Consider the following 16815-nt stretch of genomic DNA (forward strand, 5'->3'; position numbering starts at 1 on the left):
ATCTAATTCTGTCTCAAAAGCACAACCTGACATTGTTGGTGTCATGAATACGCAGAACACCTTTATACTGAAGCTGCACAAAGAGGAAGGCGATAAGAGCTAGCAGGTCACTGCTTCAGGGGCTAGTGTCGGCCGGGTCCCTGGCCATTGCTGCTTTCCCCGGAGAGCTGTGGCAGCCGCTGCCTTGACAGACTTCCCAAATTCTCTCACAGAAAAAAACACAGACATATTTGCATATGTCCCTTCATTCATCTAGACTAAGATTACCTTAGTCCTCAACTAAGCAACTGAAGCCAACCAGCTTAATAAGGGTTTAAACTTGTACTGTTACGTCTCGTGTGAAGCTACAGCCAACACAGCGGTATCCATACAGGTGAGGGCTGGGGAAGCTGGACTCTTGTTTTGAACAAACAAGTTAAAATTTCTAACTTTTGTTTTAACAAAACCATTTATGATTCGGAAATATCTGTTTAAGAGCACCACGAAGAGGGAAGGAGGAGGTGGCCCTGTTCATTCCCTCCTTCCTCATAAGGTCTCTGAGGGCTGCCAGAGTTATATCACAAGACCACTTTTCTCCTTAACACGACCACAGGTAAACAGTAAAAAAATATGAAAACCTGCACATGGGAGCGGTTCTCTCCACTGCTCGCTAGTGAGAACACCAAGAACTGCTCTAGCTAACATTTTCCATTCTCAATCTACATAGCAGTCACCTCATCTCTGTAAAATACACAGTTATAAACAGAAACAGAAGATACCTATAAGCAATTCATCAGTCAGAGTAAAACTAACACTTGAATAGTAAAAGCAAACTCACTGGGCTCATCTAAACAATAAACTGGCTAAGGGAAAGTTTTATGATAAGGTTACTTGTCAAACTCATGTCCTTGAAGAGTGCTTCCCGTGCTGCTTCACGTGAAACCTGGGAGAAGAAGGTATGCGATTCTGCAGGCTGCTCTTATCCCTAGGGCTGGTATTTGCCCTCACCACAGGCATGAAGTCTGAGACATGCAGAACTGCCTTTGGTCTATGGGAAAATTACTAAAGTAGCAAAAAGGAGATAGACTGCGTTCCTATACAGTATTAACTTTGCTCTCTGCTGGTAACAAAGGAGAGAAGTTCTTGTTACTGAAATAAATTCAGAGGAAAAACCCCTGCACAGCAAACAAAAGAAACATTGGTCAGTTCATTTCGGCGCACAACGGGCTGCAATCTTGCTGCCAATGTCAATCTATTACAAGCCGCGTAGCTATAAATTTCAGCTGTGTTTAAATAAACACCAGCATATAGAATCACTCTCGGGTCCATCTAATGCAGTTTGTCTGTAGGCAGCAGAGAATCTCTACATTTCTTCAACTGAATGGCACAAAAAAAAAATTTTTTTTAGTTGCACGTACCTGCAATCCCTTGTAGCAGCCCACAGACATTAAAAATACTTTTCTTCATAATACTCTGCACACACATAGTAAAGACGGACACAAACGCCACAGCGCAGAGAATCATGATTCCCACAGCTAGGAAAATAGCGGTAGCCTGCCAGAACCCACTGGCAATCTCACTGAAGTTTTCAGCGTAAGGACCACAAAGCGTGTCTCGTCTAGAAACCTGCACGTGGGAGATCCTGGTGCAACGCCCATAGATGCCCAGCGTTGGGTGGTAGGGTTCCTGTGACCCTCCTGTTCTGTTGTCCATATCCTCAGAGCTCCAAGGCTTCGCTTTGCCAATCAGCCAATCTGCACTCATGAAAGCAATGAGCTCTGCAAAAGCCACGACAATACTCAGGAGTGTCCATAGCATCGACCGACATGTTACAATGACATGACACATATTGATGTCCAGTGCTTGTGATCAGTGCAGTTGACAGTCTTAAATCCAGATACAACAGGAAAAAATTAAATTAAAAAAGAAACAAAAAAAGAAAATCACTGTTGCTGCTCTGCTTTTTCAGCTCTCTCTCAACAGCCAAGATAAAACTTCTCAGGAGAAAAAGTTAACTGCCCGAAGTTTTGCAAGCAGTACAGTCGTTTGTTCTCTCTGTTTAGTTTCTCCTTTTTTCTTTCCTGGATGCTGAGCTCTGAAGTGCGCCTTTCTTTCTTAATGTTCATACTGGCACATGACGCTCCAGGCTGGTGGGGAAGGCCCCAAGCTCTGCCCACTAGATTGACATCACACACCTACAAGAAAGAATATATCAGCAGTGAGAAAAAGGGTTCATTTGCACCCCCGCGCATCCCAGGAACAAGCCAATATCCAGATCCAAAGCCACATGCAGAAGTTCCAACAAGGGCTGCTCAAAAAGAGTCTGCTGGAAACCTCCCAGCTTCGTCTCAGGGGAGCGATTACTCTCGCACTGCCCAGCTGTACTTACAGTATCTGCTCTGTCCCATCCGACTTGCAGTTGTTTGACAAACGCTTTGCGAGAAAGGTCTCAGTAACACCAGACGGTCCCACCCACTCCTACCACCACTCCCACATCATCTTCCTCTGGTTGAAATTACTAAGTTTGCTGGCAGTTACCCAGCAAAACGTTCGTACATGTTCAAGCAGTTTTAAAGACACGCAGTTCAGTTAAACTGCTGCCCTGCCTTTGGTCCTGGGACTCTAATGAGAAGGCTGGCACAGTACCCACCTTCGGGGAGGAAACAAGACACGGCTCTTACATGTTACAGTCACCTAGGACACAAAGCACAATGAATGAACCTCATTTCTATTCACTTCCCAGAATTACCGTAACTAGATTTCTGCTGATTGTTGCTGATCTAGCCTCTGTCTCAAGAGGAGACAAACAGGATTACAGCTGGGGACTGCCCACCCACTAGAACGCAGCAACTTTATGGTGACGCAGCCCATCATTTTAGAGCTTGGAAACAGTTTTGCAGAACTGGTGTTTCACAACATTCTTAACTTCTGTTCAGCTTTAAGTCAGGGTTTAAGAAAAGTGATCCTCCTGCAGGTATGTAACATCTCATCTTGAATTAACGCTGACACTGACAGCCTCAGGGTGACCTACACTACTGTAAATATGAATCTGCACAAAAATGTCCTGATCACTGCCAAGCCACCAATAACTCCAGTTAGAGAGGTTGCCAGGGAGCTACAAGATTTTTCACTGCCCTAAATCTGTTCCTTCCATAACCTTCTGCAGGCTGGGACTGCAGCAGAAACATTCCCCAGGGGTTTCCCTAAGCATCTATGCTGCCTTTGAACAGTAGGCGACGACATTCCCAGAGTTATACTTATCTCAGTATACGAGGCAATCAGAGACTCTTACACATCTGAATTTTATCCAAATATCTTGCTTAAAATAACAAATGGATCACTACATATGCCTCTGTGCTTGAACTTGAAACATGTCACTTAAAAAAAGGAGGAGAAAACAGGAAATGTACTCATGTTACCCATTCAGTGATGAGAACATAGCACTTTTAAGTTTTATTCACAAAAAAAGATACTCATATTCAACTGATTCTGAAGGCAAAAGAATCTAGAACCAAAACAGTATCTTATTACTATGGTTGCCAAATAGGAAGTGTTCAGTGGATGCAAAAACAACCCAAACAAAACCAAAAACAAAACAAAAACAAAAAAAGACATTCTCATTCTTATCTCAAAGATTCAAAGACTTCAGCTTTGTCAAAGAACAGCCTATTTAATTTTATAGGAGTTTTGAGGCCTATGGTCAAACTCTAGTCCCACCGAATGCGAAACCAAAAAAATCTCACAACTTCAACAGATTCAGAATTTCACCCAGGAGTTTTGCTCTCTCCGATACTTGTGTTAGTGAATGAAACACGAGATTCTGTCCTCATGACTCCTCGCTTCCTCACCTAGCTCGGTAGACTTATCTAGTACTGACACGTGTATGGACTTAAGCTGCCAATTGAATTTTGTCTCCCTTACTTCTACGTTGCCTCATAGCCTGTTTTTTCTGATATATCCTCCTGCATATTTTCCTGATATTTTACATTTGGCATGGCTTAAGAGTAGATTTCTCAGCTTCCAACTTCTCTATTACCACTGGTAAACCTGAGAAAAATATCCAAGCACTTGAAAGACAACTTAGTCTCCAGTGCCTATCTCTGGCAATTAGGCAACTCATTTCATCGGTTTTATTAGGTAAATTATTAAATTTTACTAAGTTACATGCTAAAAGGGGCATAACATATTTATTTGTGCTTTTAGTTGTACTAAAGACAATCGTTTAGATTACTTTCCATTTTTCTGGAGTAGCTGGGAAGAGCACGAGGTTTTCAATCACCCTGACACGCTGATGACTCGAATACACCCATTGTAATAACAGAGAGTTGAAGCCTTAGTCTGCCAGTAGTAGTTAGCTCTCTCAGTATTTCCACTTTAAATAACAATTGGAATGTAGGGAAAGTCCACCACAACCCCACATTCTTCTGATGTCAGCAGCACTCGTAAGAAAGAAATTAATAAAAAACTTTTTTGTTTTTTGTTTGTTTTGGTTTAAGAAAAGTTCCAAAATGGTCTAGAGTCTGTGTTTCTGTGCAAGAAAAACATGTAAATCCCTTGTCTTCATAATTATCCTCTTTCCCTGTAGGTACAAGGGAAGAAACAGTTAAAAGCCCGCCTTAGCTGTTATAGCTGACGCTGCTCCTGCTAAACATAATAAAATACTGTTTCTAGAACGAGATACTGTTTATAGATGAGAACAAAGTTCATATTTACTTAAATAGGTGGAAACTGCAGATGAACATTGGGAGCCATAAACCACATAGCATTGATAACAAATGTTTGATGCATATCAGAAACAGAAGGAAAGGTCCACAAGTTGGGTTCTTTCCCATTTTAAAAACAAGTGAAAGAACATGGTAACTCTCTGAAATATGGTATCTCCAGGAAAGTCAATACATTAGCAAAAGCAGTCTGGTCAAAAATGGAGGTAATGTCAAATCTTAGGACTTTACTAGAACGCACACTTCACAAAGCAACATACCAAAATTTCCATACATAACACATGAAAGTTAATAAAGGTCCCCATTAACTATAGTTTCAGAGAACATACTTAGCTTTCAAATCAAACCTGCACAACTCAGAATTTTCTGAGATGACCAGTATTTTATTCCACTACGAAAGATACTTCCAGAATAAAATATAACTCTCAGAAGTGCTTCTGCATAAATTTATTCTTGTGCAAGTGATGCCCTCGAAGGGGAGCACCACCCACCTACAACTCCTGTTAGCAGCAAGCAGACAGAGGCCTGCACAGCATATCAGATCAGTGGAGCGGCAGGGGCATTGCTCATTTGTGAGATTTGCCAGATATAGGTTGCAGATTAATTACTGGAGGTAATCTACAGTTCAGTCATGCTTATGTAGTTAACCTTTTCCTTCCAAAACACACCACTTTGGGTTCATAGATGAAGTTAACCAATTCTCACATTGCTCCTGCCAAAACCTTTACATTGTACCTGCAAGTCTTTTCAACAATAGATGATGCTACATAATGCCGTACTTCATGAAGCTTCCCACCAGCATCCCGCTCACCCCTTTTCTCCCATTCTTTGCTTGACAAACTCGAGCTATGTTCTTGTGAGGCTCAGAATTGATTGTTTATTCCTCCTCTCAGTTTTCTGTCCCTTGGCAAGTTTTTTCATACTAGAACTGCATGTTCTTCACAGCACGCCACTCAATATCCATTTCTGAATGACTGTCAAAATATTTGCTTTGACAGTCCAAATTCAACACATACACCAGGGCTTTAACTCCTTCTATATTAACTCATTCAAAAAAAAATTCTCACTACGAAAGCAGCCTTCTTTTCTTAGGCTCACCCCTCAGATTATTTAGGCCTCTCCCCATATTACTATTGTTACTATTGCACGCAGCTGGGCAGGGCCTGAAGGAAGCCCTCTATGTTGAGTAATGGGGTGCACCAGCAGAAGCAGCAGCCCCCCGGGCCAAGCCAGGCCACAGTTTGGCGGTGCAAAGTCCCCCATGGTGCAGGCTGCCTGGGCACTTCCCAGCCTCCCCCCTCCTGGCCCACCCCACCACACAATCCAGCATAGCTCCATGACACAACGTAAGCCACACCAATGAAGTCATCCAAGTTACTCTTCTTTTGGAAGAGATAGAAGGTATTTTTTTTAAATAAGGTCATTTCAGCAAACCAGTTTACAGTATTGCCCCCAAGAAATAAACTGTGGCAGCAGCAAACTCTGATGCTGCAGCAGGAGCAAGCGACAAAAGGACCCTCAACCTGTTCTCATTGCCAAAGCCAAAATACCACAGCCCGACACCTTCAGCCTCGTTCACGCTCGTCCCTCAACTATATTTGCAATGCAGTTCTGCCTCAAGTGAACTCTATTATAGCTAAAAAATGTCAGTGAGTACATAGGATCCTCACAGCATTCAGAGAAGATAAAACTGAGTTCTTGAAAGCAAGGACTAACAATCTTTTGGTCATTTTAATCTAACAAAACAAACTATCTTAAAATATCTCTAAAACTGCCTTCCTCTTTAGACACAATTTTGACAGCCAGATAGTCTGCCTCAGTTATATTACACATTTCTAGCTAAGAATATCCAATTGTTGCCTTTTAGTGAGAAAACTCTACTCCTCTTTTACTACATAACATTGCTACATGTTACGTAAATAAGAAAGATCTGTTTTTCTGAATTAGATGAAGAAACACACTTGCCTCCATTTTGCTTACACTGCCGAAATTAAAAAGTTAGAAGCTGATCCAAATTATAATACTTGATATAAGGACTGATTTTAAAGTTTAGAGATGTTAAGCTACAGAGTTTTGCTTTGGCATATCACACAAAGAGGAAGGAACAGCTGCAAAGTTCAACTCTGAGTCAATCACATACCACTGCTGTTTATTTTAAGAAGGTGTCCTACAAGCAAAGTACAAGAGACCTGCAAGTACCTTGCAGAACTATATTATGGCCAGTTCTTTATATATCCCCATATGGTTTTGACTGGAGACAGAGGGTTCATACCAAACCTTGGAAATCAGCTTTCCCCCTTCCCAGCCTGGTTCTGTCAGCTCAAGAGTGAGAATAAATCATCTTCAGATAAGTGCCTTTTGGCTTGGCTTAAACAAACAGCTGAATGGAAGGCCACACAGACTGCTGAAACAGTCCCAATTTGTAAAATAAATGCAGGCACGATTAGACCTTTTCTTCTAAAGTTTGCTACAGTCCAAAACACAGCTATGCAGAGGAGTTTCTAAACTTTGTTTACAAAACACAGGCTTGAGCATCTTATAACCCAAAATGCGCAAAACTTGCAAGCCTAGGTCCTGCTTTCCCTGAAACACTGCTCATTAGCAGTTATAAACATTGCGAGAACGCTTTGAACTGTGAGAGCAGAAGTAGCTGCTATTTATGACGATGTTTGCAAACCCACTATTTAAAACAAACAGAAAGAGGCTCATACGCTAAGGCTTGGTTATCTCAGGCTGACCTCCCCCCCGCAACCCGGGTCAGTGGGAGCCCCCACTCCACACAGCTCCCAGCCCTCGGTGCTGCCGGACGAGTCGGTCCCCCCCGCCGGAGCGAGCGAGTCAGCCATCAGCTCGCAGAGGCAGGAGGGACTACACTTCTGAGGGTGAGTGTGGGAAGAGGATTAGCGATGATTCATTTTCTGGGTGAGTGATAAATGGAAAATAGCTTTCTTATCCCAGGGACTGCAAACGAAGAGGAGGGAGTTTACTGAGAAACAGCAGCCACAAACTGAGAGGGGTGAGGAAAAAGAAAATGGGAGGAAGCAAGAAACAAAAACAGTTGCCACATGCACTTGGTAAAGGATGGATCAGTAGCGCTGCCACTTCTCCCGTTTCGTTCCCCTTGCAGCATGCTGGCTAATCCTCCAGAAGGAGCTGCCTAGAAGGAGAGGTCAAGCTCCTGCCGACCAGCTTCCACGGCAGCCTGCGAAGGACTGCGCTAACAAGCGTGATTTCTCAGAGGGTACCATCATGAACGCCAACTCGCCTTGCCAGAGGTGCATCTCTATGTTTCTATCTCCACACACTTATACGCAACTCCGAGTGTAAGACGACGTATCTTCACCACATTTCCCTGCCACAGGAGACCAGGGCAGAGAATCAGGACTGAATTTAGGGAAAGAGCAGTTGTCTCAAAAGCTCAGTGCAAGCCACCTCTGCTGGCCACGCAAGGGCTCTGCTGGCACTAGCTGCTCTGTGGGAAGTGGTGCATACCTACCCCTGACAGCAGCTGTGCCAAGAAGAGAGAAGGGCATGGGGGTATCTTCAGCATGCCCGGTTTGTGTGGGTTTTGTTTGTTTGTTTGTTTTTTAATTCAATGCTTTTCATAGAGTTCATCAGAAATCTTCAGTCTCCCATTATAAAACAGGAGAAAGTGCCTTAAAGCTGAAGTGGTTGCACAGCTCCAGACAAACAGCAGAGAATAAGCAAAAGATTCCCTTCCCCTCCATCCACCTTCGTATTTTCATCAAATTACTCCCTGCTAAAATAACATTCCATGTGAAGAACAGAACTTGTTAAATGGAGAAGAGAAAGCAAAGTGTCGACGAGGCTTCACTAGCAAATGAAAAAAAAGCAAGTAAAATTTTGCATATATCATAAATATTTAACTGTTTTAAACCTGTAAAAGCACCTAATGTGTGCATTATTATGACAGCTGGTTGAGAAGATGCCATATTCTGCTCAGACAGATGCATTTCACTAGTAATAGAAGGAATGTAGACTTACAATACATCATGTCTTAATCCTGTTGGCATGACATAAGATGTGAAATATAACTAAAATATTTTGCAAAATTGCTAAAACTCACTGAAGTACCATAATCAATTCCATATTTCCCTTCCTTCTATTTGAATTATGCCCTGTTTACTTCAGCCTTTTCTTATCAAAGAAAGAGCTCCTAGATGCGAAATCTTAAATTAATCTTTCTAGCCCTCATATTCCCAAATTCTACATATGCCAACAGATAAAGAAAAAAAGCTGACAGTGGATGTTCTCCTGAGACAGTGCAAGTAGGTTGCTTCATCCCATCTTGCAAGTGGACTTTTTATTATTGTGCTGTGAAAAATGCCATCTAATTATGGGTGGATTTGTTTCTAGAATACATCACTGTAAAAGAAGTGAATATGAAACTTTAAAAAAAGCAGTTGAAATGTACTATTCTCTTTCTGACCTCATTAAAACCCGTGGCAAAACTCCCACCGACTTTAATGGGGCCAATACATCACTGAAAAATCACTAGAAGAATGAGAGTTTCCAAATTTTCAGACCAACTGCAGGGGAGGTTTAAACACAGGATTCATTTCCCGCTTTCCTCATCCAGACAAAACTTTGCATGTTGCCCCCCCACTGAGAGATCAACTAAGTTGGATTTGCAATATCTCCAAGTCTGAACTGCAAATTCTCAAGCAGGAGATTTGTTCCATTGCTCCTTATTTATTGACTTACAAAATTCCTTAAACCTACAGCCATTACCCTATGTTTTGAAAACTTACTTGAGATCTGCTGTAATTCCAAAATTTATTAAAACTTACAAGGCAAAGAAAAGCTAATGTGTAGTATTTCTATTGTTGGTATCTCAAGAGAAAATTACACATCACATAAAAAATCATCACTAAGGGAGCAATCTTGGCTACAATTACTGATAGCCTAATTCTTCAGGAATTTACCAACTGGGAGTGGAATAGTGAGCTTTCTTCCTTTCTTTCCTCACTAGGTCACTGAAGTTGCAATATTCGAGAGTCTCATCTGAAGCCCCCTTTCTCAGTTACCTACAATATTACATCTGTCAAGCAGACCCAGATTATTCACTGTGTTGGAGTCGTTACAAGAAGCAATTAAAATTACAACTTCTAAAGGTGGGGAGAGGAGGGAGAATGGGTGGCTAGAAGGAAAATGGGAAGTCAGGAGGAAAGCACTGTTAATATTTGGTAGCAAAGAAATCCTTGCTATTTTTGTACTAAGGGTTTTTACCTTAAAAGGAAGCTAAGCTTTTGCTGTTTAAATAGTTAATAGCGTGTACATGAGCTAGAGCATTAGCCCAAAAAAGCTTGGAATCCATTCCTGTATAAAGCAATTTACTCCCATGAGTTCATTGTGACAGATCTGGAACTGCTCTTAACAATTTATGAATATTGTATTATTTATTATACAAATATATTGGTTATTGTTTAAAAGAGGCAAGTGAGAAAAACAATCAGGAAAGGAAAGAATGACTCAGTTACGCCACTTCTTAGCAAACACAAGAGAATTGCTTGCTGAAAGGACAACGCTAAGACAGGAAAGGCCTCATGAACAAAAGACATCAAAGACACTACGGCTGTTTAGGAAGGAACAGTCTCTCAAGTGGAAGGGAAGAGAAGCTGTTTTGGACAAACAAGCTTAAGAAATATGTGTCTGCTGGAGGCGCCTGTTGTGATTAGCCTGCTTGGATCATCGTATTAGGCCCTCACACCTTTAGACGAGATAGACATCTGCAAACAGCCTTTGCTCCTTTTCTTAAGCAAACACCACATTCATTTTAAAAATTAGCAAAGGGAAACTGGTGCCATCACAGCTGAGGCTGTGTTAGCCCAGCAAACACAACAGTTAGCCTACAGCCTGGCCTAACACCCAGGCCACTCTTCTGCTACCACAAGAGCTAAGGACTACCCTTTGGGAGCAGGGTGGTCTCAAAGATGCAACAATCCTGTAATCATGTTTTCCACCAACTGTTACTCACTGCACATACCCATAAACAATCTTGTATGTCAGACTCTCCCAAGAGCCACTAGTTAACAAGTCACATCACAGGCATCCACTGCTCTCCAGGTCACACCGCGTAACATTCCCATGATGCAGATGGGACTGCGGTCAGAACAATGCAGCTCAGTGAACTGCCCACCTAGGAGATCAATTACGGATGACCCTGGGAGATGGAGAACCTACCATATTTCAAAATACGTATATTCATTTCATTTCCTCTTAATTCAAACTGAAAATGAAACATCCTTCAAAAAAATCAATACGGACTAGTGACTCAGCACAATAACCTGTACAAACTGGCCTATGTCACAGGAACATCCCTCTTGAACAAATACTATCATTTCTTTGGACCTAGAGCAAAGGAGAATCAGTAATGGCTTGAGATAACTTACATATATCATAAAAGATCAGAAGTGTCAGCTTTCCACACAGGAAAGGTGCGTAGACCTCTGAAATATCTGGACACTATATATAGTGCATAACTTGAAAAAGTTTATGAAAATCCGTTTCTTTATTCTGAAAAAAGGCAATGTACTCGGAGAAATACAGATATATGATATCTGCAGACATCTACTGAACTTGAATTTTAAGCACTGGTAATGGCCATGTAGATACATAAAAAAATAGTAGGAAGAAGGCATTATAACGGTCCTAATTTCCCCGATGAGACATTCCTCAGTCATAGAAAGAAGTGTGTGGCAATACTGGAAACTAAACCTGAATGCCACTGTTACGGACTCTTCACCTTTAGGGTTTTGATAAGCTCCTCACTTTCCTGCACTGTGCCAACAGTTTTCCTTGCCTCCATTGGAAGACAATCTTCTCAAATTCCTCTGTCACTTTGAATCTTGAGCCCTGATTCACTGGCTACAAGAATATCCCTGACTCTCTATTAATTATGACCAAGGACAAATGATACTGAAGGGAATGATCACATCTCCAGCAGCAACTTTAATCTGCCTGATCAGTGAGAAACAGTTCTGTCATTAACGTGCCATTTTTTCCCTACAGTTTTCACTGTTGAAATAGACAATTCCCATAGCAACATTCCATGGCAGCTTGTCCATCACATCAGGAAATACAGATTCACCTGCAAAGAAATAAACTCACCTAATAGCGTTAGCTGTTTCTCTAAAATACATAGGTACAAATTACATAATTTATCTTCCATTTCCTAAATGCCCTCCTAGAAAACCAACTCATTTCATTATGGACAAAATTAAGTAGATCTGAATAAATCAGTAATACTATTTATGAACAGAGAGAAAATAAGATCATATAGAGCAGGCATTTATTTAAACATCAGAAAACTACTCATACTCTTATGTCGCTAAACCATACATGTCTTTCCACATCACAGCTTCAGCTGTGCACTGTGCCAATATTTGCATATATTCCTGAGCTCACCCTTTTTACACAATATGTAACTCTTACGTTCTGATACAAACTACCTAGTTCATGTAGCCACCTATTTGGCATTAAGAAAGTTCATCAGATTCTTCAGGCGGGCTTTTCAGAACCGTCGCCTTGATCTAGACTGCAAGGCTCTGCTTTTGAAAACCACAATGCTTGATGTTGATCATTGCCACTACAATACTGGCCTCAAAGCCTGGCAGAGGATGCTCTTCTGCCTGCCTTCACCCATTTGGTTATGTCAAGATATTAGAATTAACAGTTCAGATAAAGCATTCAAAAATCAAGACTATTTGAGAAATTATCCAAAAGGGGCTTTGCTTTAAAGCAAGTATACAACGAAAGAAAGAGTTGCAATGAATGGTATAAAAAAGAAGAAAAAACACCTAACCCAATCAGTCCCCCTAATCAGTCATCTGCTCCCATTAGAAAGGTTGAAGATTAAGTTAGCTAAAACCTATTTCAACAGGTCCATACTCGTCCTTTCACATAATCGTAGAGCCTTTTTTTGTAAGTTTACATGACGTTCTGTAGGTCACTGATATGGACCAGGTTGTCAGCCTGAAATTTATAGCAACTATGTTTTCAAAAGTGGGTATTTAAAACTAGACAGTAAAGCAAGGCCTCTCAGGAGCACCCATCTCTTCCATCCGCTTGCTAGCACGTGTCCAGGCTCCCAGGAGCAGCGTGGCTCACCCAGAACGCACTGGCATGGAGCACCTCCCTGGCATTCACCAGCTCACACGCAGCAGGGAAAGCTGCTGAATTAAAGCAGGGGTTTTCCACTGGCTGCTCTATGTCTAGTTCTGCTGTTACGACAGGACGGCTCGAGGCTGAGCAATAGTTTCAAAGACTACCTCGGGGAGAGGAGAGACTTCTGACCATGTTCTTTCCCAGAGAGGCCCTCCAATTCTGGGGAAGCACAAGCAATTTCCACTTTTTAGTAGATCTGAAATTGAGATTGGTCTCAACTGCTACAGGATTTCCAATTCTCCTACAACAGACTTCGTGCCTCACAATGCGTGTAGTACAAAGGTTTATCCTACTATGGATTTGAGGGAGTATAGCATTACATTGGGGATTTGGGACGAACGTTCACTGGTAACAGCAATGTGACCATTTACTCTCACTCATGAAAGGAGCTTAACTTAGGTATTTAAAAGACCAAAAAAAACCTGTCTACTTCTTACTCTGACAACTTCACCTAGCATCTAATGACCATGAATCTTTATTCTATAAAAACTTTGTTTTCAGTTCTCATAACAAGCTTTACAACCTCTAAAAATCTAATAGTGTTAAGGTGTAATTCCTAAAAATCTTAGCTCTAAAGATGAGGTCATTCTAACAAATGACTAAAAATGGCTGGTTTATGAATTTTAAAATGAACAGTTTGTTTATTGCTTTAAAAAACATTTTTTGGAAAGTCCTGTACCAAAGTTTTTGTACAAGAGCCAAATTCATTGGTTTTAATATTTCGGCATTTAGCTTTCTATAATTCTTAATAGTATAGTCTAGTATATGAATAGTATAGTGTAAAATTACAATACTAAGTCAATTCTGGTGATGTAAACTGGCATAGTTCTGTGGAAACCCACAGAACTACATGAGCTGAGATCAGCTGGAGGCGTGCAGGACTATCCATACCTCAACCAACTGGGGCAAGAAGGAACCACAAACCCCATGAGTAACTTTAGAGCTTGCCTGCTGCTGATGTCACGTAACGTGCTGATGCACATTTAAAACAATTCTCTTCTCTTTGCTTTTCTTTCTTGACAAAATCAGTGCTTCTCACGGGCTGCCACTTGCCATGGGATGAACACATAATTGTGTGAGCAGCAAAACCATTGCTGCCTGATTTATAACTCTAACTTCAGCGCCTGTGCAGATATTTCTGGGACAAACACAGGTTGACTTGAGTTAAGAACTATTTCCTTAGGGAAGGTACGGGCTATCTGGGCAAAAGGAGACAAGTCTCCCAAAATCTAAGAAAATACAGTATTTTTGAGGCCCCTCTCCTCTATTCTCATGAAATGTGACTGAAACTGGACAACGTTTCTAAAGATAAAGGCAAAATTATTAACAGATCCAGGCCGTATGACTGCTCTTGTGTGTATATATATGTGTGTGTGTATGTATATGCATGTGTGTGCGTATATATGTATATATACATATATATGCATACACACACATGTGCATCTGTGCACATATTTTTATATATAGTATGTAATTAGTCTAAAATTGAATTTACTGAGTAAATCATTATTTTCTGTATTTTTGCAAAATGTTTAGCCCTACGAGTAATAAAAGTTATGAGATTGGTCCAAAGTACTAGGAGAGAAAAAAACAAAATAAAACAAAACACACTACCTAAATGTGCAGAGGACAAAAATATGCAGGTAGAGAGAAAAAGGTCAACACTATCACATTGCAGCCAGCTTCCTTTGCCAGCAGGGTTTTGTTTTGAATGAAACATTGCTTAACATGCTGAAATGCTTTCCAATGGCTGCTAACGACCACCCTTTCCTGAGCTTCAGAACTTTGATACTATGTGAAATCTTGCTATTTGACACAGAGTATATATACTACAAAACCATAACTACAAAAACCCTGGAAACATTTTCCCCTTATAAAATATCTTTCTGTTCTTCCAGGAGAGTGATTTATTTTTCATTAAAACAGGAAAAAAAATAGGGAACATTGAAGTTCTTACTTTATTTAGAGATAAAAAAAGTAGTTGTATAAAAGCTTCTTAATAGCTGAACTTCAACACAATGATGATCATCTTAAAGCACTGAGAAAAACAAAACCAAAAAAAGAGTTCCAAATACTACCATCCGCTCAATAAATCAAAATGGGAACAAAGCAGGTTTCATGCACTTCAAGACTATGCAGTCAACTACCCTCCAGGCTCCAAGTACTGTTGGATAAATAGCTTTTGCAATACACCCAGAAGATCATCAAGTTTGATACCTCTTGGGGAAAAATGGCACAGCAGGCTCCAGGTTCCCCTTTCTCATTCACATCAAAGGATATTCAGTTCTACACAGAACTGTAGAGAAGATGCATTAATCTGTGTTCAGCGAATGTCATCTTAGGAATGAAAAAGTAAGGGGTTATTTTTGGTTTGGGGGTTTTTTTTTGGTTTTTAGAACTTTAATTCACTGTCTACAATAAAAGTGGACAGGTTAGTTTTGTGTTTAACACAGAATAGATTCTAAAAATACACTGGTTGGTTACATTTTGTTTTGAGCTAGTTATGCAGTCATTTCACTTTCTGCTTTGGGGTAAGATATAACTTTGGAGGTTTAAAAAGAAGCAAAGGAATAAGTAAAATGCAAGTGCCTTTTCCTGGAAAATTAAAAAGAAAAAATAAAAGTTGATTCAACCCTTTTGGGTCTTTGCTCTTGGAATCACTTTTGCCTTTGTATCCTCTAAGCTGTCAAGATGACCCACGAGTTAAGAGTAGAAGCTCTCAAAGCTTGTCTGAGGAGCCTGTTCTGTTTTGCAGCACTGCCAGAATATGCTACAAGATCTAACCAGACTGACTCACTCCTTTGGATAATGATCTCATCTGAATTGAAGCTGTGAAAATATCAAGTGACTTGAGATGATACAACCACTGTTGCAAAAACTAGGTTCTGCTGCAGCTCTTCTAGAAAGAGGGCTTTGCTGGATGACAGAGATGAGATTCATAAAGTAGATACTCCTGGTGATCTGATCCGCCCAGACCCCTGGCCTGGTGCAAGCAGGCAGCTAGGTCAGAGCTGCTGTCAGCGCTGCAGGGATCCCTCTGCAGCAGGCCATCCTTCTTCAGCCACTCTTCATGCCTCACAGCCCTTAATGGTCCTCCCGTAAAGCACTGAAGTATTCTGCCCTTGCAGGGCTGAGATCCACCTCAATTCCTTGCCTGTGTATTTGGAGCAACACTCTGAGGACCAGGCTTCGGTAGCAGAGCTATTGCCACTGGCTTCATTGCTGGCATCTCTACTGCTAATGTGGCCTGTTTTCGTACTGAGTCTTTTCATAGCAATACTTCAAAATGCTGCCTGAGCAGCTCTGGAGCTCTCAAGGAGCACCAGAGAAGAGAGCTTGTGGTTTTTTTTGTTTGTTTTTTTTTTAAAACCAAAATTCACATGCATGCCTCATTTGGCCTGAAAGGCATCTCCGTAGATTGCAGAAGGAGATGAACTGAAATTGTGCTCCTTGGTGTTCAAGGTGCGTATCACTGATCACAAGAACATCCATATCTGTTTGCTGTATGGATTTATCCCAAGCAGGAAAGGAAACTACTTTGTTCCTTTTTCACTGGAACTAAAATCTGCTACCCTATACAGGGAAGACCATCAGTATTAACTCCAGGTAGATCAACATAAAATTATCAGAAAAGCTGTAAAGCATTTGGAAGAGTTGGTAAGATTTGGTTGATCTAGGACACTCCTAAAATTTTGACTTCTAACTGTGGTTTAGAATAAGCACCTGCAGAGCGTTGCAGCAATGTTTCTGTCGATGCCCACGTGCTCGAGCCAGATACTGCTTAAAGCACGCATGCAGCCCTGGTTTTCTTTGTGATTCCACAGACACTGTCTTGTGTGTGAGGGTTTAACAGCAGTTGAAAATGCAATGAAATATGCTGCAAGAAGAACAATAATACATTTAACTTCTGTCCTTATATGTGGAAAAC

General features: G+C 41.0%; 1 protein-coding gene across 6 annotated transcripts in view; it reads right to left on the minus strand.

Annotated features, from left to right (window-relative positions):
- Positions 1–16815, minus strand: part of LOC104152954 (LHFPL tetraspan subfamily member 2) — a 125720-nt gene that overhangs the window by 15259 nt on the left and 93646 nt on the right. For 4 of the 6 annotated variants that reach the window (XM_068925742.1, XM_068925739.1, XM_068925737.1 and 1 more), the window contains one exon: positions 1398–2174. In XM_068925742.1, the coding sequence (XP_068781843.1) occupies positions 1398–1827 (430 nt within the window). In that variant the 5' untranslated portion in view covers positions 1828–2174. Of the gene's footprint in view, positions 1–1397; positions 2175–2368; positions 2439–2728; positions 2747–16815 lie in introns of those variants that run through there. The other 2 variants (XM_068925740.1, XM_009688575.2) reach the window with 2 other exon arrangements.

This window comes from Struthio camelus, chromosome W (assembly GCF_040807025.1).
Source record: "Struthio camelus isolate bStrCam1 chromosome W, bStrCam1.hap1, whole genome shotgun sequence".
Taxonomy (NCBI): Eukaryota; Metazoa; Chordata; class Aves; order Struthioniformes; family Struthionidae; genus Struthio; species Struthio camelus.